The 21,043-nt window shown below is 56.6% G+C and overlaps 8 protein-coding genes across 8 annotated transcripts; 4 read left to right on the top strand and 4 right to left on the bottom strand.

Moving 5' to 3' along the window:
* Nucleotides 1-4,062: 4,062 nt before the first annotated feature.
* SPBR_06177 (chaperone protein HSP31) lies at nucleotides 4,063-4,788 on the top strand (the record flags this gene model as incomplete). The annotated part of the gene is made up of 1 exon (XM_040764439.1): nucleotides 4,063-4,788. The coding sequence occupies one exon, from the start codon at nucleotides 4,063-4,065 to the stop codon at nucleotides 4,786-4,788; it is 726 nt and encodes a 241-aa protein (XP_040622067.1).
* Nucleotides 4,789-5,047: 259 nt separating this feature from the next.
* On the top strand, nucleotides 5,048-6,701 carry SPBR_05829 (uncharacterized protein; the record flags this gene model as incomplete). The annotated part of the gene is made up of 2 exons (XM_040764092.1): nucleotides 5,048-5,130; nucleotides 5,171-6,701. The coding sequence occupies 2 exons, from the start codon at nucleotides 5,048-5,050 to the stop codon at nucleotides 6,699-6,701; spliced, it is 1,614 nt and encodes a 537-aa protein (XP_040622068.1).
* Nucleotides 6,702-7,053: 352 nt separating this feature from the next.
* SPBR_05867 (uncharacterized protein) lies at nucleotides 7,054-8,628 on the bottom strand (the record flags this gene model as incomplete). The annotated part of the gene is made up of 1 exon (XM_040764130.1): nucleotides 7,054-8,628. One exon carries the CDS (start codon nucleotides 8,626-8,628, stop codon nucleotides 7,054-7,056), a length of 1,575 nt encoding a protein of 524 aa, XP_040622069.1.
* Nucleotides 8,629-10,137: 1,509 nt separating this feature from the next.
* SPBR_05652 (uncharacterized protein) lies at nucleotides 10,138-12,576 on the top strand (the record flags this gene model as incomplete). The annotated part of the gene is made up of 1 exon (XM_040763915.1): nucleotides 10,138-12,576. One exon carries the CDS (start codon nucleotides 10,138-10,140, stop codon nucleotides 12,574-12,576), a length of 2,439 nt encoding a protein of 812 aa, XP_040622070.1.
* A 76-nt stretch (nucleotides 12,577-12,652) lies between these two features.
* On the bottom strand, nucleotides 12,653-13,810 carry SPBR_06010 (uncharacterized protein; the record flags this gene model as incomplete). Its single annotated transcript, XM_040764272.1, has 2 exons — nucleotides 12,653-13,600; nucleotides 13,667-13,810. The coding sequence occupies 2 exons, from the start codon at nucleotides 13,808-13,810 to the stop codon at nucleotides 12,653-12,655; spliced, it is 1,092 nt and encodes a 363-aa protein (XP_040622071.1).
* Nucleotides 13,811-15,760: 1,950 nt separating this feature from the next.
* On the top strand, nucleotides 15,761-17,338 carry SPBR_05866 (c6 zinc finger domain containing protein; the record flags this gene model as incomplete). Its single annotated transcript, XM_040764129.1, has 1 exon — nucleotides 15,761-17,338. The coding sequence occupies one exon, from the start codon at nucleotides 15,761-15,763 to the stop codon at nucleotides 17,336-17,338; it is 1,578 nt and encodes a 525-aa protein (XP_040622072.1).
* A 605-nt stretch (nucleotides 17,339-17,943) lies between these two features.
* SPBR_06035 (uncharacterized protein) lies at nucleotides 17,944-19,047 on the bottom strand (the record flags this gene model as incomplete). Its single annotated transcript, XM_040764297.1, has 2 exons — nucleotides 17,944-18,623; nucleotides 18,696-19,047. 2 exons carry the CDS (start codon nucleotides 19,045-19,047, stop codon nucleotides 17,944-17,946), a joined length of 1,032 nt encoding a protein of 343 aa, XP_040622073.1.
* Nucleotides 19,048-19,423: 376 nt separating this feature from the next.
* On the bottom strand, nucleotides 19,424-20,692 carry SPBR_05970 (uncharacterized protein; the record flags this gene model as incomplete). The annotated part of the gene is made up of 1 exon (XM_040764232.1): nucleotides 19,424-20,692. The coding sequence occupies one exon, from the start codon at nucleotides 20,690-20,692 to the stop codon at nucleotides 19,424-19,426; it is 1,269 nt and encodes a 422-aa protein (XP_040622074.1).
* Between the last annotated feature and the right edge of the window lie 351 nt (nucleotides 20,693-21,043).

Here is a 21,043-nt window from a genome sequence, read left to right on the forward strand (position 1 = left end):
CGACATTGTTAACATAAAAATAACATATCATCAAGGACATCACTTTTGTTTTACAGACGTTAAGCGAGCGCTGGGAGGACAGTAGGCTTTAACGACGATTGTTTAACATAGTGAGAGCGTGCGTAATTAAGCTATGAGTAATGCGGCCGACATTTTAGTGGTGGCCGGCAGTTTGTTGTTTTCAAACCACCACTCACGCTGTGTAAGCCCTGGCTTCTGTGGCTCATTCAGCCACAATTTAAAGTTCAACCGCAAAGTCTGCCGCGTATATAAAGACGCGCTTCCATCCCAGACTGATATAGCGGTCCCTCAACCTTCTCTTGAAATAAATGCATTTTTCGGTGGGTGCGCGGCATAGTATCGCCTTCCAAAATGTCACCTTTCAACCTGGCAGAGAAAAACGCAATGATTTGATTTTGCTGTCTGGGGGAGTACCAAAAGCCAACCCGTTCCACCGTTCCTCCGTTCCACCGTTCCGTCCCAAGCTAACATTAAGTCTCCATGACAAAGAGTCTATGTACTCTCTCCCTCCCACTGATGATTAGGCGGCAGCAACATGGGGGCTGCTGCAAGCCAGCCGCTACAGGCTGTGGTGCACTGCCCTCATTAAAACCCAGTGGGAAAAAGAGTAGCAGCGGTGGATCACCAACAGGCGAACTGCAGCAGCGATTTGTGTCCTTCATCTTCCTCCCTCTGTGTATGTCGGTATTGGTATGGTGCAGCACTGCCCATGGGCGCTGCTTGTCTTGGCCAGCATGGCAATGTGCTCAGCTTGTCTTGATGCGCGTGTCGTTCTTGGCGGACAGTTGCCGCCTGCGCCTGCTTGATGTGAGAGCAGAGCTCCATCACATGGACATCTCGAGATGCCAGACGATGCGAAAGTCGCTGGACAGCGCGTCCATCTGTCAATAGGTGTCAGCAAAATAACGTCATCGTCTGCCACGCACCAACGGGGAAACTGACCACCTCCCGAGAAACATAGACTTGAGAAAATGTCGTCTTAAGGATGCATCGACTTGAGAGCGTGTTGACTCAAAGGAGTGTTGATGTCGGGCCAGCATTGGCGGCTTTGGACGTCTCGGCTTGTGTCGTGGTGCCAAATGTTGTCGGTGCAAAAGGTCTGTGGAGAGTTGTTGGCTTTGTGATGTCGATGAAGAAGAAATGCTGGTCGATGCGTTGGTGCATATGATGATCTCCCAGTAAGTTGATGCACAACCACCCTTCACCCTGTCATAACCCTCTGGGTCCCGTCATGACACCCGAGTGTCGAACTTGAGCCCACTGATCCCACCGGTTTCCAAAGAGTCTCACTGAGCCCCCAGATTCCACAGATCCCCCAGTTCCACAGATTCCACTGAGCCCCCAGATTTCACGGATCCCACTGAGCCCCCAGATTCCATAATGACAGCCAATTGTCTGCCAACAGCCCCCTGCTGACCATTTACAGCTCTCATCCGTCATCCCCCCTGTGTCGGTGCCTGTCATCAGTGTGAAGAGATCAATATGAATGTCCCACCCACATAGGAGAACCAGAAGGGCACGGAGAAAAAAGCCAATCTGACACACAAGACTTTGTTCCTTTGAAGTCAGATTGCGAAGTCGAAGCGGGTAGAGTCTGCACTGCGGGATCTTGTTCTAGCGTTTAAGGAAACGGTCCCCTTCAACCGATCCTTTCTGAAGCCGACGCACTTTACGGCTAGGTATGTCGTAATGGTATCTCCCTAAATGAGAGATCTTGTTGGCCATATTTACCGTTCTTTTTGAAAGACTAGTTTGAGGAGAAGAAAAAGGAAAAAAAGAAGGTAAAGAATGGACGGACGGAAGCGATGGGAATATTTAGCCCTTCGTCTCCCTTGTCTTTTGCTTTCCATCGTACCTTCTATATCGGTGCAGGTTCCGTTACCTGAGGGCTCGTTGTTAGGACATGCGCAGAGTTCTTTCCTGAACGTCAATCGCGGCCAAGAGTAAATGAAAAGAGGAAGTAGCTATGGGCCAAAACCGTCATATGACTAGGGGAAGGTGGGAAGAAGATGTTCGCTCGGGAAGGTGTCAGGGGTTTATTTGGCGTCGCTTCCGTTGCGTCCTCGGTGGTTCTTTCTATTCGTGAAGTCTCGCGGTTGCTGCTTCTACTTTGAGTGGCCTTTGCGTAAGCAGAGAAAGAGTGGCTCCAGGGGGTTCGAATTTGGAAAGCGCGAGGGGTTTTCTTTTCGGTGCTGGTCCTGTTGAATTGTCGGTGGTTCTTTCCAATCGCGATATTTTGCGCTTACGACTTCCGCTTCGAGGACTTCGCGCCAGTAGAGAGCGGTGCAAATCTGTACGGTTGTGACTAAGGATAGTTGCTGGGCTTTCTTGGTTCTTTCCAAGAACGACGACTGGCGGTTGCTACTTCTACTTTAGGAGACTTTTGCGTACGAGAAGAGAGAGCGACTCTGAGGGGATCTCGATGACAAGTTGTGTGAGAGTGTTAGGTTTTTCGGTGCTATTTCCGATGGATTGTCCGTGGTAACATTCCTCTTATGATATTTGGCGAAGAAAGAAGGACTCCGTGAGAGGGGGGAAAAGATTGGGTTTGGAGAGGTGTAGGAAGTTTTCTTTGCCCTTTTCGTCCTCGTCGTTTGGCTGTTGCTACTTCCGTTTTGGGGCATTTTGCGTAAACAGAAGGAGCGACCCAGGGGAGGTTGGCGGAGTGGGTTGCTTTTCTTTTGACTTATTCTTGAGGTAAATGATGAACCCACGGCGTCTCCTTCTCCATTCAGAAAAACGAACAGGCTCGCTCCTTGCTCGTGAGGAGTTGTTTCCTGTTTTACATTTTATCTTGTGGCGAAGAAAGAGCGCGTCTGATACCCAGTCACTGAGAAGAGAGGACGACCGCCCCCATTGTAGGCGACAATCGAAAAACTGCCATTTTTGGTATCCGCGAATGCTTTTCGTTTTAGGAAAGAGCGAGACATAGGGAAAGGGATTAGGGAGAGGGAAGTGGCGTACCTCGATTCAACGATGATTTTCGAGAGTGAAATGAAGTATATGGGTAAGACCTGTCAAGGACATATGCTCTTTCCTCTTTTTGTTACATTCTTTATGGCCGAATTTATATTTTGCTGGTATCTCAAGTTGTCGAACAGAAGTGCCACAATACTTCTATGACAGACGTTATGTATGTATTTGTCCTTTGTTACGAAATCTACTACGTGTAAACTTAGACTGTATGTGTTAAAAAAGAGATAAAAATAATAGGAAGGTGTTTAATAAAGAACACTTTTCACTGTTTTGGCAACCACAGCCGGTAACTTTCTTAATCAGGAAGTAGTATTAGAGACAGGTCGTAAAGGCTCCGGAGGAAATACGTTTAAATCGTCACCTTGAGGTTGTAAGCTTTTGTGATATAAATCACTCTCTTTTTTACATTAAATTTAACTTATTACTAAAAGTTCGTGATGAGAACATGAAAAGAATCGATGCATTGACGATTTGTAAGGTCTATTTGGAAGAAAATTACTAATAAAATAGGTAGAAACGATGGTGTCGCTTCGGAGTTGAAAACATGAATACAAAATGGACAACTCTGGACAACTCCGATAAAAGTGGGACTGGCCAATGGGAAAACCACCAGTGACTTATCGCTACTCTTAGTCAGGTTAGGAAGCAGCCTCTCGGAGTTCGTTCGAATTCGTCAACTGGCTGACATATCCGGAAGCGCTCCGGCTTGTAACTCTTTGTCGCCTGGAAATGTCAGCAAAATGCAACACCGGACAAGTCCGGCGTGCGTATCATGGCCTTGCATCATGGACTTGTATCATGATGGTGATGCTTCCGCGGCCACTCGAAGATGAATGTATCCTGCGGACAACGTCTATATATACGGCCTAACCTCCCCAGATTAAAGACGTTTGTTTTGTCCTCATCTCATCACAATCATCATCCACTCTCCAGCAATTCAATCACAACCTCATCTCACTTACTACGCCTTCACTCACACTCATAAACAATCCATTATATTCACACTACAATTACCTAGCCATATCCACCTTGTCAATCTATTCTCAACACCAAACATCTATCGAAATGTCTGCCGCTACGCTTCCCCGCCGCGCCCTCATCGCCGTCACTTCGGCCCACGCCCCGCTCATGAACGGAGAGACCACGGGCCTCTTTATCGGCGAGGCACTTCACCCATTCAACGTCCTGACCGCTGCTGGATTCGAGGTCGACCTGGCCTCGGAGACGGGCACCTACACCCCGGACTGGCTTTCCCTGCAGCCGGATTTCTTGTCCGGCGACGACCTGAAGGCCTGGCAGGACGAGACAAGCGCGTTCCGCCAGAAGCTGGACAACATGCCCAAGGCAGCCGACCTCGACGCCAGCCGCTACGGCCTCTTTTACGCGTCGGCCGGCCATGCCGCACTGATTGACTACCCGACGGCGTCGGGCCTCCAGGCCGTCGCCACGCAGGTCTGGGCCAACGGCGGTGTTGTTTCGTCTGTCTGCCACGGCCCGGCCATCTTTGCCAACCTGCTCGACACGGCGACGGGCGCGCCGCTTATCCAGGGCAAGACCATCACGGGCTTTACCAGCGAGGCCGAGGACGTCTTGGGCATTACGGCAGTGCTCAAGACGTGGGGCCAGCCTCTGGTGGAGGAGCTTGCCGAGACGCTGGGTGCCAAGTATGTGCGGTCTGCGGGAATCTGGGACGACTACCACGTTGTGGACGGCCGTCTGGTGACGGGCCAGAACCCGGCCAGTGCTTCATCGACTGCGCGCGCGGCTGTGGAGGTGTTCAACAAGCTGTGAGGAGTGGTAGCGGTGTGAGAAGTAGTGCTTGGCATATGTGCACGATCAGGTATTCGGTAGTCTTCAGTAGCTTCGCTTTGCATGGTTTACCTTTTAGTATTTTCTTCCGCGTTTAATTTTGAAATTCAATACTATATTGTTGCGAATTCTGTTTGACTCCACATTCGAAGAGGCCTGAAGATAACGCCATAGAGCATAGCCAACACATTTCCAATGCCAATAAAAATACAAAAGCGGCCCGGCATAAGAATCAAACGGTATGCTGCACGGAGTTTCCGTCAAACAAGTGGACGTCGCGCCGCTTCTCACTGAGGCTGTCAGCACTAACAGCCCGAGCCACGCGTGATAACGGCCCATTACCTCTCATCATTTCCTCCAACAGGACGTCCGCCGGCCTCTTCGTCGTCTACCTCGTCGGCCTTGGCATCTACCGTCTCTTCTTCCACCCGCTTGCCAAAGTACCCGGGCCTAGGATCGCGGCGCTCACGTCTTGGTACTGCGCCTACTATGATGTCCACCTGGGCGGTCAGTACATTTGGAAAATCAAGCAACTCCATGAGCAGTATGGTCCCGTGCTGCGCATCATGCCCGACGTCGTCCACGTCAACGACCCGGGGTTTATCGACAAGCTCTACACCCAATCGCCCAAGGTCCGGCGCGAGCGCGCGCCCACAGTGCTCGCCATGTTTGCCAAGCAGTTTTCCATGCTGCCGACAAAAGACCACGACCTTCACCGGAGGCGGCGGGCCGTGCTGAGCCTCTTCTTTTCGCACCAGAGCGTACGGCGCCTGGTACCGGCGATCAACGACACGCTGGCCGCACTTCTGGGGCGGCTGCAGGCGCTCGCCGGGTCAGGTGAGCCGGTGCGGCTCAGCCCCTACTTCAAGGCCACTACCAAGGACGTGATCCAGTCGTACGCATTTGGCGGTGGCCAGCTGTGCCTCGAGATGGACGACCTGAACGAGCCGTTCTTCGCCGTGCTCACCTCCGGCCGGCTTTCGCACCTTGCCGTCCACTTCCACTCGCTCATGGGCAATATGGCGCGCCTACCCCCGGTCATTCTCGTGAAGCTACAGCCGTCGATACTGGCCATGCTCGAATTCGTGGACGGTTTGACAGAAACGATCGACGCAATTCGGGCTCAGTCGCCCAAAGCTGGCGACGAGCTGTCCGAGAAGGGTAGCATCTTCCGCGAGGTGCTCGACGGCGACATTGACGAATCAGACAAGCGCACCGAGCGCCTGGTCGACGAGGCCATGATACTGGCCATTGCCGGCGCCGACACCACTGCGTGGTCTCTCGCAGCTGTCTGCTACCGCGTGCTCAGCAACCCGACCATCTTCCGCCGTCTACGCGCCGAGCTCGATTCGGCTATGCCGGACCCAACGCTGCCACCGGATCCGGCCAAGTTGGACGGTTTGCGCTTCCTCAACGCCCTGATCGAAGAGGTGCTGCGCATGCACCCGAGCGCAACCCATCGCCAAGATCGCGTGGCCCCGGATGACGATCTCGTGTATGTCTACGACGACGGCAGCTCCATCGTCCTGCCTCGCGGCTCGTCCATCGGCATGGCTGCGCCGCTCCTCAACCGGTCGCCCAGACTCTACCGTGACCCAGACACATTCGACCCGGACCGCTTCCTCGAGGACCCCACACTCGCCCGCCGCAGCATGACATTTTCGCGCGGCGCTCGCCAGTGCATCGGCATCAACCTGGCCTACCAGGAGCTGCAGACCTTTACCGCCGGTATTTTCCGCAAGTATTCGCCGTATGATCCCACCCAAAAGGTGCAAAATGGGCCGACAATGGAGCTGTACGAGACGACAGTGGCGGACATTGAGCTGCACTCTGACTATGTCGCAGCCCATGCCTACCCGGGCAGCAAGGGCGTGCGTGTGCGTATTCGGGACTAGGCTGTGGCTGGTGAATGCGTAGAGGCGACGCCTTGTTGTGCAAGCGACAAGTAATCAATTTACGCTTTAAATTAACCAGTATTGGTTGATGAACCCTGTCCGGCGTTTGAAAGGCCCCCGTTAGTTTTCGAATAGGTCATTGGGTGAAGACCTGAAATCGATGGCGGTGATGAATATTAGATGTTTAAAACTTACGTGAAGGTTAGGTCGTAAAAGGATATTTGTCACACGATATGCTTTAACGAGAAGCGAGACAAAGAAATAATGATGATGTGTATTAGGTTGTTGGACGCAAAACCGGTCTTTTGCTTTTCTGCCAAATCTGGCCACTTCATTCGTCACTCTCCCGCAACTACTTCTGCAATGTCTTGGCCGTTGCGCCAATCTTGTTCAGATCTTCCGCCATGGAAACACTGCTGCGGTATCTGACCCAAGCGCTCCGATCTACGCCCTTGTGCTCCAAATTCCAGTCGAGCAGCTGTTGTACAACTCCATCAAGCGTTGTGATCAGGCCGCGGTATCCCAGCCCGCCCTCCTTGACCGACTTGCTGACGGGGTCGTTGGTTGCGTACAAGTGCGTCACAACAGAGAACAGTGCCGGCTGTAGGTGCTTAATGTCACCAGTCAGGGCCGGCAGGATAGTTTTCAAGACGGGGAAACGCTGGGGCAGCTTGATGTACGCCTCCACGGCATACGACATCAACAACATCTGCACCGGAAGCAGCGCGATTGTGCGGAATGGCGTGATGCTGAGCTTCTCAATCGCAAACCACAGGTCTTGGAACTGGATGGGGCCGTTGGGGTCCGTCACCGAGAACGGGCGACCGGCCTGGGGCATTGTCGATGAACGAGGGTCTGCCAGAACAGCTTCAAAGTTCAGATGCGCCACAGCGCAGTTCATGCCGTGCAGAAACGAGTTTACGATATTAAATGACCACGTCGGCTGCACAGAACCGTTGAGCGGTTGACCCACAGTGTTGTCCGTCGGGTGGCCATAGATGCCGTTGGCCGGTCGGATCGAGCCCGTGCGCAGAGTCTCGCAATTGGCATCGCAGACGATGCGCTCTGCGGCAGCCTTGGACGCTGCGTAGGCCGAGAAAAACTGGCTGAACGGACGCAGGGGGTGGAAAAAGTCGTCCTCGTTGAGTTGCTGCACAAAGTGCTTGGGCCAGCCCGTGAGCAGGCGCCACGGTGCCAAAAAGAACTCGACAAAGCGAATGGCAATCGATGCCGAAGCTGTATACACCAGCACGTCGGCGCCTGCGCGACGAGACGAAGCCAGCACGTTCTTGGTACCTTCGATATTTATGCGCTCCAAGAACCGGTAGGCGGACTGCGTACGGTCAGACGGCACAATAACAGCAGCGGTGTGGAAGACGGTCAGCGGCAGCTTTGCCACAGACTTGGGCCACGGCTTGCCAAACGCGGCGTCGGTGGAGGCAGGCGACGAGACGTCGGTGTGAATGACTTCAACATGGCGTGCGGGGCCGTCGAGCATGTCTCGGCGATGCATCCCCTGGAAATCGACAATGCGGATGCTCTCCGGAGGCTGGCCGCGTGCCAACAGTTGCAGGACGAGATAACCACCGACGAGGCCTTCGTTGTTGTTGTCAGCAAGGTTTCCAAATACAACGGTGGAATTCTGTGAGCACGTACCGCAGCCACCAGTTACAATGTAGCGGCGCTCCAGCTTCGGCGGCAGACCGGCCTTTGTTGTCTCGACATTGATGGGATTTTCTTCCAATCGGGCGTAGGTCTCGTGCAATACCTGGGCGGTCCAGCTCGGCTGCTTCACCTTCATGGCGTCGTCGGGGACGCCGCGCATCCGTCTGTTAACAAGCGCGAGGTAGAGCACGAGTCCAATGACGACAATAGCAGCACCGCCGAGCAGCGGCCTCTGTACCAGACCACGCAAGAGACCGTCCATGGTCACGAAACAGCCGGAACGACAATGCACAAGAAACCAAAGGTCGCCGTAAGAGGGCTAGAGAAGGGCATACCAGAGACCAGCCAGCAGGAAGGAATAACAGCTTGGCAAGAGGATGGAGAGAGGAGAGCCCGTCCTTTAAGTATGTTGCAAATTCAAATTTCGTGCGAGGTGGAGGAGATGGCAGCGGGGAAAAGTTGAAAAAAAGAGCGTGTGCAGTCGAGCCGGCCCAAGTCACATATTCACAACACATCTCAGCGTGTCTGGCAGGGGATGGCACAGAGGGAAATTGATGGGGGTTCCGTCAAAGTTTTGGGGCGCACAGGAAAGCGCGATCCCGACCACCACACCGGCAAGGGACAATTCAACTCCGTCCTTCGTTCCTGCTTGAACCGGTGCAAGGAAGAACAACATTACCCATTTGGGCAAAGCTCCAGGATTGCCCCCGACTTGGTTAAGGAAGGAGCAACCTCCAGCGGACATTCCCTCTCCACAGAAATGCCGTCCTGGACAAGAGACACGTTTTGAGGCTGATTTAAGCGGATCCAGCAGTCCTAGCGTTAGCAATTGGCAACGGGCAGAACTTGTAAATAGCAGCCGCATACGAATTATCGTCGTTCCACAGGTCCTAGTGAATCAGTCTCGCGTGACGTCGAATCTGCCAAATGCCACTATGCTCCTTCTCAATTGGGCCATCTTGGGCTGCACTTAGACTTAGGGTGTCAGAAAGCTAAAAAGGAAGGACCAATCTCAGCTTCCGCGTCAACCTCACAACAGATGCCAACGCAAGTCGGGCTTTCCTTTTTCACCGTTCGTGATTCCGATTCAGTGGGCTGTGCACTGTAAAACTGGAAACAAAGCCGTTGTGGACTACTACAAGCCACTAAAAGCTTAGCCCTAGGTGCCCCGCAAACCCAACCCAAATGCGACCCACCAAGTCAGCCGGGTTTCCCTGATCCAGGTCAGCCCCGACGGCGTCTGTGACTGTGATTCCTCAAATCTACCTTACCTTTCAACCAAGGTCAGCGCACGACGCGGAGCGCCACACCCAGCAAAACGAACGTGCTGGTACGTTTGAATATTCGCTCTGCCCCGTTTTTTCCAGATGGCTGGCCAGCCTTCAGAGCAATGCATTCTCTCCAGATAGCAGAGTAGCGCAACATCTGCAAAGGCCTGGAAATGGTAAAGTTTGGGTGGAAAAGACGCAGAATCAGCAAACATGACCGGTATGTCATTCTCGACAGAAGACTGAAGAGGCCCTCCGGCAATTGGTTGTGCTGGACGACTTCTGCACAGAGCCTCAAGACGCCAACTAGCTCAGTAAAGCATGGCCGTTTCGCATCCTTCCGGCCTAGGCTAACAAGTTATTGGGTAGCTCCATGCAGGAAGAGCCAGGGGATCAAGTTTGCGACGATGAGGCGGTCAACATAACCTCAATCGAAGGTCCTGTGAGCAACATGCCAAGAGCACGAGACCAATCGACAAGAGCGCGCCGTGCCGGACACCACGATGGATATCGGTGCTGCAAAAACCGTCTGCCAAGGCTGCCATATCTACTGGTTCAAGCTCAAGATGTGGCACATGGGGTCAAGTACCACCGAGACGACCACCGTCGACCGCATCCAGGCGGCCGCCGCCGCTGGATGCCCGTGCTGCCGCGTCGTGGCGGACGGTCTCGCCGTTGTGACACCGGCGTGGGCAGCCAAAGTGCGGAGCCATACGATGTCGGTGCTCTTGTGCCCAAACAGCCTTGCCATCCGCCTCCGCGGCCGTGACAGTACGGGCGTGCTCAACATCTACGGTCACGCTGACGGCCCGAGTTTCAACAACCAGTTCGCTTTTGCTCTCCGTTCCAAAGTGGTGGCCAATACCAAGAGCGAAGATGCATTTCGCTCGGCCAACAAGTGGTTAGAAGCCTGTGTGAAGAACCACACGGGCTGCGCGCAGCCGTTCTTTTCCGCGACGCCAAATTCGAAAGCGACGTCGTCACCAGCAGACGCATTTGTACCGACACGCGTGCTTGACGTTGGCGGCAGCGACAGCGCCCGCATTTCTCTTGTCCAAAATGCCCCAGCCGGTTCGCCGTACATTGCGCTCAGTTATTGCTGGGGTCCAGACCCGAGCGGCACCGTCACTACGAAGAAGGGCAATGTGGCCGCCCACATGGACCCCCAGCGCGGCATCGAGTTGCCGACACTGCCGCGGACCATCCAGGATGCTGTGCTGGTATGCCGGCGTCTACATGTGCGCTATTTGTGGATTGATGCGCTCTGCATCGTGCAAGACGACGGCGACGATTGGCGCCGCGAGGCTGCTCAGATGTGCAACGTCTACCAACGGTCGCACGTGACGATTGCCGCACACCGGGCATCTGCTTGCCAGCATGGTTTTCTGGGGCCGCAAGAGTTTGGCAAAGACGAGCACCAGCGCGTCTTCTGGACCGAGGAGATTGGTCGCGAGAACGGGGACGCCACGGCGCGTCGAAAAGCAAAGATGATTCTCCGTGCGGAATACAAACAGATCCGCTCGCTCCCTACGGCACCGCTTGGGTCGCGTGGCTGGACGCTGCAAGAAGTTGTGCTGCCGCGACGGATCCTGCACTTTTTCGAGTACGAAATGGCTTGGGAATGCCAGACGACGCACCACTGCGAATGTGGTGAGACCACTGGTTTCGAAGCGCCGCATCTGCCCATGCTGGGCCGCAGCCTGCGTTCTCTCGACGACGACATAACTAAGAAGACATCTAGCAGCAGCAGCGACGGTGGTCGTAGCGTGATCGCGAAGCTGAACTGGATGTCGCTTGTGGAGCAATATTCACGACGCAGTTTGACACGCCTCTCGGACAAGCTTATCGCCATGGACGGCTTGGCCCGCATGGTGGAAGGGACCATCATGTCCAGCCAAGGTGGTGCGCCCGTGTCTCGCCTTCCGCCACTCAGCCTCGACAACACCGTGATCCGGACAGCCTATGTCGAAGGCCTCTTTGTCGCCGACTTCGCCCAGCAGCTGATGTGGGGGGTGTCGCAAAACAGCCTTGCGTCGTCAACACCACCACCATCACCACCATCTAGTCCGCCACAGCCGACCACGCGACGGCAGTCTCGAGACTTGCACGCCCCATCATGGTCTTGGGCCTCGATTGATGCACCTGTGGGCTATTCCATGATCTACTCGGAAGATACGGAGAGCTTGCTCCATGTCCACGACTTCAGACCGCACACCATCGTGAACCCAAATGCCAATGTCACTGGCGTGACGCTGACGGCAACTGTTGTGCCGGCTGCCGTGCGCACAATGGCACCTGCGGACACAATAACTGGTCAGGGCGGTCCAGCAAGTCGTGCCCGGCCCCTCGTGTTCCGGCCCAACATTGTGCGGGCATGCAATGGCTTTTCATACAGCGTCTTTTGCGATGACGTGCAGACGCCAGACCTGTTCATGGAAAGCCCTGATTTGCCGTGCTGGGTTGCAGATGATTCAATGCACAACACCCGCGTGCGGCAGCGGTGGCTAATCACGAACGGCAGCGCCACAGATGTCGACACAGACAATGGGTTGACCCGCAGCTGCCAACACAACCGAGGTCGACACATCCGCCAGATCGTCGACGAGGAAGACGAACCTGGCCGAACCACCAAGGAAAGATGGTGCAGCACGTGCCGGGTGTGGCCAAGCGACGACGTGGCATGGCAAGATATTGACTCCAACATTATGGCGAAAGCCAAACCGCACACGACACTCGTCCCCCGTCTTTCTATGCTCATGCAAGTGTTCCGCAGACGCGAGGCTGGCTCGCACACCGTGTATTTTTTGGCCCTACGGCCGTCAGCAAAAGTGCCAGGTGCCTGGGAGCGATTTGGCCATGGGCACTACGTAACATGGGACAAAGCATCGCCGCACGTCGACCTGTTCTGGGGCAGCAAAGTAAGGGACCTACTTCTCGTGTAACGCTGTCCACATGTTTGATACCGTTCAAATATCCCCTTTATTTCTAGCCTACTCTCGCATGTGCAGCTGCAGCTGCTCAAACCACAAGGGTCCCTTCCAGACGACGATCACTCCCAGACGACAGCTGTTCCATGGGCTGCAACTCGAGATCAGACCCAAAATCGCCATCACCACTCCCCATCCAACGGTGGCCACCGCATTCTTGGTTCTGGCTGCTTTCTTCTGTACCTCTGCCCTCCCCAGGCTGTGCGCCTGTCTGCACCGACGATGGCAACCGTCCTGGCTTGGCTGCGGCAGCCGACTCGCCGCCCGTGCGCGACGTCGCATACGTCGCTGAAAAGAACTTTATCTTGCGGAACAGCGGCGTCAGCGTGGCCAGCGACGATGCAGTGAGGGCGATGCCGATCTCGAGCGTGCTCCAGATGGCGAGGTCGGTAAAGTTGTACAGGAAATCCGGTTGGTCCAAGATCCCGCTGGCATAGGGAATGCGGACAATCGTGGCGACGGACGCCACGGAGCCCAGGGCGAGGACGCAGCAAACCGAAAGCCTCTTGCGGAGCTCCATCTTGGCCTGCCACACAAGGTAGCACGGCAGGATGGCGAGGATCCAGTCGGCCACGACGTTGAGAAAGGCGGAGACATAGGCGGTGCCCATGGCAAAGGAGGTGGCATGGCAGTCGGCGCCGGTCGCCGGACGCGGCGGTTCGGCGTAGCGGGTCCATTCATACGCGATGGGGTGGCAGGCGAAGACATCGAAGAAGAAGTACATGACGTTGAAGACGCCGACGACGGCCAGGAGGATCAAAATGGTCCAGCGCTGCCAGCGGCAGTGGGAGCAGATGCGCAGCAAAAAGAGGCCGACGACGTACTTGGACAGGGTGGAGATGGCAATGTACAGCAGCGAGCCGACCCAGCGCCAGAGCACGGCGTTCACGCGGGATTCGGGCGGGACATTGGCGACGTGTTGGCCGATGCCGAAATGGACACAGAGAAGGCCAGCAGCGGTGAACACGCAGTAGAGGCACTACGCGAAGTGTGAGTGTGACGGGCGCCAATACGGCTCGAACATCTTGACAGCAAACGGACGTACCAACGAAAGAACAGCCAACCAGTCTTCAAGGTAGAAGCGCTTGAGGAGGACGGCCATGGAGTAGCAGCGCAGGATGGTCGACACGATGGTCAGTGCGAGACAGGCAACAAGGACAGCTGCGAGCTGCGGCCCACGGTTGTCCATGACGACGGTAGCACACGGGCGTGTAGTCAAAAGAGAGAGGATTCATGTGCGAACGGAGGCGACACACTGATGTAGGCGAAGTGCGGCCAGCGACATCGACGACCGAAGAAAGCAGACTGCCAAGGACGAAGAAGGACAGCATCCTCACTTCTATATACGACGACCAGACGGGAAAAGACAAACGCCAGCCGCGGAGCATGAACTGCTTCCGCCACCCCTGAATGCCGACCATGCGGTCAGGTAGCAAGTCGTTCGTACGATGATAAAATACAGTCCACGGCCGGACGTGCACAGACCCCTCAGTTATCCATTTTCCAGAGGATGAGAGGCAATGCGATGGGTGGTGGGCACATGCCCTCTCGACTTGACTCCGGTGAGGCTTTTGCAGGAAACGTCCAGGCATCTTCACAGGCAATGTAATTACGGGTCCAGGGGGTGGAGGTGTCAAGTGTGCAGTAGTTTGTGGTGTTTTGTATCTTCTATTGTGTGTGTGTGTTATTTCTGTATTTTGTTATTGATTTTTCTTCTCAAGTACGTCGCGGCCTGACTTTCACATGCTCGCTATACCTACAAGCCCCTTTGCATTGGCAAAGACGCACCAACTGCCCTACGCCCTATTTTCCTATTTTCACGGAGACGAAGTCTATGCAACGGTCTCCACCCGTTTTAAGTCACCGAACTGGGCCTTGACGGCCTGCAAGTTGTTGAGAACGTTTTCGATACTTTGAGGAACCCTGTGAGCCTGTTTGAAAACTCGACCTGTACGGAGCTTCCTGTTTAGGAAGGGCGAACAGCGCACGAACCACCACGCCACAGGAAGAAGAAAAGAGCCAAGGCGTATTATGGCGATGTGCCCCAGTTTTGGCGCAGAACCGTGTACCGATACAACGCTAACGCCAGGTACAGCGGGTGGGCCCGCAAACTGCAGAACAGCTGAAGAAGCAGCCTGAAAGAGGCAGCTGGTCGGCCTTGGGCAGATGCAGCAGCGCGGAGCAGTGTGCGGCATGGAAGCAATGGAAGGACGAACACGGAGCCAAGGCCGTCTCAGATTGTGAAAAACAGACACCGACAAGCTGGAAAGGGCTGAACAGCGTGACAACGAGACTCTGAGCGGGTGTCGAAGGTCCCACCTTGAGGCAAAAGAGAAAAACGACCCCAAGCGGAACGTTTGTGCGAGATATGCATATATACAAAAATAAAGGAAAACGAACAAAAGCAGGTCCATCAATCGTGGTGCCATATTGCGTGTTGCAGCGGAGACGTGGAAACGGGCCTTTTCGTCAGGTGGATTTGTTTTGAGCTCAGACGGACGTGGTTCGCAGGTTCTCGACTCAACGCCTTTGTGTAAGTGAAAAATGCGAGAGCGCCAAGCCCGCCATGGCCTTATGTCGTCCGAGGCTCCATACGTATTGTGTGGTTAGTTCTATTCTCCCCAATTGCATAGCATATACACCGTACATGCTATCTGCACTGCCAGTGACTGTGCACAAAGCGCTCGTTGCACAGGACTGTACCACAAATAAGTACTCTATCAATAAATAGCTGCGCTTTACAGTCATGCTTCTTACTTCTGTAAACAGCTTTGGCAGGTGTTGGCGTTGAAAGGCTTCACCCTGAATGATGCCGCTCGACGAGAGCTTACGTAATAACCAATGCATGGCCCCACATTTATTATATGCTATGCTAGCTGCCTACCGAACTGACGTATGGCCTAACGGTCGTCTTCCGCTACTGAAAGAAACGACCGCATACTTTTCGACCACACGGGCGCCATCAATGCCGACAAATACTGCGAGTTGAAGGCCCAAACTGTGCACCTCGGATGCGACAAACTCGGACCGGGCGCGGACACTATCAAGAAGTGCGAAACGAGCGGAGAGACCTCCCGTTGACTGTCACTCCTCCATCGCATCCGATCGCCAACGTCAACAGCGCCCGTGACGCATGACAATGGACGGACCTGCCGGACGGCGGGCCGCCAAGGTGGGCCACCGCAAGTCACGAAACGGCTGCACCAAATGCAAGACGCGGCGGGTCAAGTGCGACGAGGTCCGGCCGGTGTGCAGCAACTGCTCCCGCCTCGGCCTCGACTGCGCCTGGCCCACGGCTGATGCGCCCGGCCGCTGCTCGCCGCCAGGCCAGCTCCCATCCCCGGCAGCCACGCGCCGCCCCGGGCCGCATGCCGCCCCGATGTCTGTCTCCCAGATCTCGCCCTCCCTGACACCCACGTCGGCCGCATCGGCGGCATCGACCACGTCTCACCCGCAGTCGCATCCACAGCCACAGCCACAGCCGCACGGGCATTCCCACGCACACTCTCAGTCCCATCCCTTGCACTCGCCCGGCGCCTCCGCCGCCGGCACCGACTTTGGCGACGCCAGCTCCGGCAACGGCCAGAGTCCCCAGGAGCACGACGCGCACAACTTCTCGGCCATGCTGCAGCTGTGGTCCAATGCCGAAGAGGCGTCCTCGTCCTCGTCCTCGTCCTTGTCCTCGTCGTCGTCGGCAGCGCCGTCCGCCGTGGCCACCGACGCCGAAAACGACTGCCTCCTGCCCGAGTCGCGCACCCGCCGCCTGCTCGAGCACCGCCTCATGCAAAACTACCTCTACAACCTCGGCGTGCAGTCCCCCGCCTCGCCGTCGCAGGACTGGAACGACCTGTGGACCAAGACCGTGCCGCCGCTGGCCCTGCGCTACGACAACATCCTGTACGCCATCCTGTCCCTCTCGGCCACGCACATGCTGCGCAGCGAGCCGCGCAACCACACCCTGTTCCGCGCGCGCCAGGCGTACCTGGTCGCCGCCATGCGCGTCCAGCGCCGCATGGTCGACACGCTGACGCTCGACAGCGCCGACGCCGTCTGCCTGGCCTCGCTCGTCATGCTCGCCCAGTCCTTTGCCATGCTCGACGAGCGCGCCATCGACACCTACGCGCCGCCCATGGACTGGCTGCGCCTCGGCCGCGGCGCCGGCGCCGTCATCTGGACGAGCATCGAGGCCATCCTCCAGACGGGCGAGGCGTCCAAGTCCGTCATGCTCACCATTGCCAACGCCCAGCCGCGCATGGGCTTTGACGAGTCCTACTTTGACGCCAGCAACCGCGCGCCCTTTCGCGCCGTCCTGGCCCAGGACCTGCCCTCCGGCGACGACTGGGCCGACGCCGCCACCCGCGACGCCTACGAAAAGACGCTCAGCTACGTCGGCTCGCTGCAGCTGTCCATGCGCCGCGGCGAGCCCGTCTACGTCCTGTGCCGCCGCGTCCAGGGCTTCACCATGGTCATGCCGCCGCGCTTTGTCGACTTTGTCAGCGAGCGCCGCCCGCGCGCCCTCGTCGTCCTGGCCCACTTCTTTGCCGCCGTCAGCAAAATCTCCAAGCTCTCCAAGGCCTCCGGCGGCGTCTGGTGGCTGGGCGGCGAGGACGGCCGCGAGCCCATTGCCACGCGCGAGCTGCGCGGCATTCGCTCCATTATGCCCGCGGAGTGGATGGCACACATGATCTGGCCCATGGAGGCCGCGGGGCTGTCCTGAACGAAGCACAGGAGCGGGTCGACGAGCGCAATTGGAACGACACCTGTGTACAGCCTACCCGGTTATGACAACCACGCATCCGCATTGGACTCTGCACGACCAAATGCTCATTCAGCGGAATCCCCTGCCAAAACTTGCGTTGCGGCAGAGACGTAGACCGGCCTTGGACGGGCTCTTTGTGGTACGTTGTTCCCGGCATCCCGACTCGCCCGAGGTACGGCGTCGGCGACAAGCGTCTTGCGATGTTTGGCGCCTTCTATCAGATACGCAAAGAAAAGCCCGGCCAGCCGTCACGATGCACGTCAGCGTGCTTTCACTGAGAGACGCAAGCCGATGCAAGACTGGGAAGGGTCGCATTGTCCTACCAGCAATCTAGAACAACAGAACAAAGCCATGGCACCGAGCGATAACATGGATAAGATCACGTTCGTGGCACGAAAGCTTGGTCTCTGTACACAGAAGAAGGAAGCGGAAAATATGAAAATAAAGTGTGAACATACGACAGTATGAAAATACGACAACGTAAGTCCCAAACTCGAATGCAATAAAAGACAATGGGTACATCCCTCTCTTGCCCAAGGCAAAACAGCCATGGGCTCCTCGCCTCACGCAAGCCACTCGCTTCCCGTGATTTTCTTGGACTCGGCCATGACAATGTCCCACAACTTGGTCGCCGTGCCGTCGTTCCGGTGCCCAGCCAGGACCTCTTCCACACGAGGCGGCGAAGGTTCCCCCTTGGTGTTGATCGTGTACACGCCGCTGCCCGTTTTGCCGATGCTGCCCCGAGCTGTGCCAAGGCCGTTTTGCAGGGCGACGCCGTCGCTCGCCACACCACCCGCGTACGAGGCAAAGCGCGCGCTCGTCGCGTAGAAGAGATGCATCTCGGCACACTCGTCAATGGGTGTCCGAATCAGCGGGCCCAGCAAGCTGGTCACGCCAATGAGCACCTTCATGCCAACGCCCTCGGCGTCGCGCGTGATGCCGCTTTGTACGACGCCCGGCACGTCATGCACAAACCCGACAGGGGCTGCGCCCGCGACCGTCTCCTGGACCTTCTCCAGCAGAAGCGTCTGCACGGCGGCAAGCTGGTCGCGGCGCCGGAACAGCGAAAAGCCGACGCCGCCGAGGTTGTCGAGGTCGATGGGCCCCTCGCACGTCGCCGCCATAACGCAGACCACGCGCTTCAGGGCCGTGGCGCGCTGGAGGAGGGGCAGCAGGTTGAGAAGGAAGCGGGTGCGAGAGTGTATGCCCAGCGCAGCGGCTAGCGAGAGACCTTCGGGGGTGACTGAGAACAGAATATTAGAAGGCAGCCGAGGGGCCACGCAAGGCAAATCAATACAAAGCGAAAGGCACCCACCTGCATGAAACGCCATCGATCCCTGGGTTTGGAACAGAATGTTGATCGCCGTCTCTTTCGCGCGAATTTGCCTGCAAACGTCGTCAACGGTCTTCAGCAGGCTGATGTCGGCCTGGATGAACTCAAACGAGTTGCTGGGCCCCAAGGCACGGCACTCGGCCACGATGCGTGTGGCGCTGGGCTTCGAGCGGCCGATGATGTAGGCCCGCGAGTTGCTGGTGTACTTGGCAAACGCCTTGACCGTGTACTCGCCAACACCACTTGTGCCTCCGACAAACACAGCCACCAGCCCCTTGGGAAACGTCGCAGCAATGCGCTGGTTGGAGGCAACAGCCTCACGAAGGGCAACCATTGTGTCGAGGTCGCCAAGTCAGTCCGGTGAGGTGGTGTTGGCTGTATATCCGTATTGAGACTTGACTTGTGTCATTCACAGTGTCATGCAGAGTCGAATTTTGGAACGAACGACAGCTTTATATACAAGCATCGGGGCGACGTGCCAAAGGACAGTCCTCCGTTCTTCGGTATGCTCCGTCTTGTTGTCGCTTGTTGTCGCTCGTTGCTCTTTTCCGTGTCAGATGAAAAGACGCTAGTCCGAAAATAGCGATACGAGCTTCTTTCAACGATGCGATGCCGCTAAAAGGACTCCTGATTGCACCAGCTCCAGGGAGACATTGTGTTTGTGTCGGCGGAGAAAAAAGTAAACTCCTCAACGCTATGCACACACACACTCACGTGGCCTCCAACCAGTCGTGCAGCGCCTGTTCCATAATGACAGCACGTCCGTGGGCCCACCAGCATGTTGGCTCTGGGAGGATCAGGCGCGCGGTGCGGTAGAAATGGTAGAGCACAAAGAGCGCATCCGCATCGTTCTTGCGCAGCAGAGACACGAATGTGCCGCGGCACAGGATGGGGAAGGAGAAGACACATCGTGCAAGGTCGGCCTGTAGAGGGGCAGATGGTGGTTCAGGGGTTGTAGCATCTGGTTGGCAGGACGGGTTCTCTGGAAGAAACGACATAAGAAGACACAGACCGTCAAGCACGTGTGCGTAGCCACCGTCATCGGCCGAGACTGCGGTGTTGGTGGTGCCGGGGTCGTTTCTTGGTGTCCATGGGGACGCCGCAGATGCGTTTTTCCGTCGCACGAGCCGAGGCAGTGTCTCCTCGAGGCGCTCCTTCATCGATCCAAGGCGCTTTTCTGGCAAACGCCGCGCGAAGAAGGCACGGTACGCGTCTGCCGTGTCGTCACTGATACGGGTATGCTCGTTCAAGGCCGTAGCCGGATTGCGCTGGATGTACGGCATGAACACAGAGTCGGGCTGGTGACGCAGCGCTTCGGGCACGTTCTGCAGAAAGACTTGCTTGAGGCTGGCGCTGAAGGCGAACAGCCGGTCCCGTTCCATGTCCAAACCCGCTCGGCGGCCGTGGTTCGACGGCGCGACGTCCGTGCTCGACCACAGTTCGAACTGGAGCAAGGTCGACGTCGCAATGAAGGCGTCGAGATGGGTTGCGGTGAAAAAGTCCTTTGTCTGCAGCTCCTGGCGAAGCCCGGCAAGGGCGCGGCAGAGGTGGCTGGCAGCGGCTGCGGCGTAGGCGGCCGCATCGGGGGCAGCAGTTGGACCGGAGAGCGACGCCAGATGCCGCGCCGACACACAGAGAACGGCGTTTGCGAGAAACTCGAAGCGAACGCTGAGCTGCAGGGCGGCGGTCCAGGCAGATGCGTCAAAGACAAGTGTCGCGGCCGTGTGTGCCTGGAAGTGGTGGAACAGCTTGAGATGCAGCAGATTGACGACCGCGTCCGATGCCCGTGCCGACGCAGTGGACGGCGCCATGGCCGCCATGCTTTTGGGGACGGTTTGCTGCCGTCTCTTTTCGAGCACCGGCTTCGCCTTCTCCGGCCGCTCGCACCGTTCGCCACGGCGCCGGCAGCTCGCACACGGCACCTCCTCGTTGCACTGGAAGGTCTCGTTAGCCACCGCCCTTTGACGGTTTGCCAGCATGGGGGGGTTCATGATTGGGGGGAGTGGCTCGCCTTCACTCGTCGCCGTTTGCAATTGTCGCAGCCCAACGTCGACTTGCGGTGGCCCTGTCGTTGGCGGGCGGGGTCCATCGGCAGGCCCTTGGGCAGCTCCGCCAGAACAGCCGTGGCATTGCGCGGACCGGCCGCAAAGACAAAGGTGCTCGTCAGGTCTTCAAATTCGGGTGCCATTGTTCATGTAGTCATGGCTATAGGAATGTGTTTTGGTGATGTCGAGAGTTGACGTGAAAATTACCGTTTACGGGTTTAGTGGGCTGGGGCAGTAGCGTTGAGCTCCCCAAAAATGGAAGTCGCGATCCATATCATCACGTGG

This window comes from Sporothrix brasiliensis (assembly GCF_000820605.1).
Source record: "Sporothrix brasiliensis 5110 chromosome Unknown Cont15, whole genome shotgun sequence".
NCBI classification, from domain to species: domain Eukaryota; kingdom Fungi; phylum Ascomycota; class Sordariomycetes; order Ophiostomatales; family Ophiostomataceae; genus Sporothrix; species Sporothrix brasiliensis.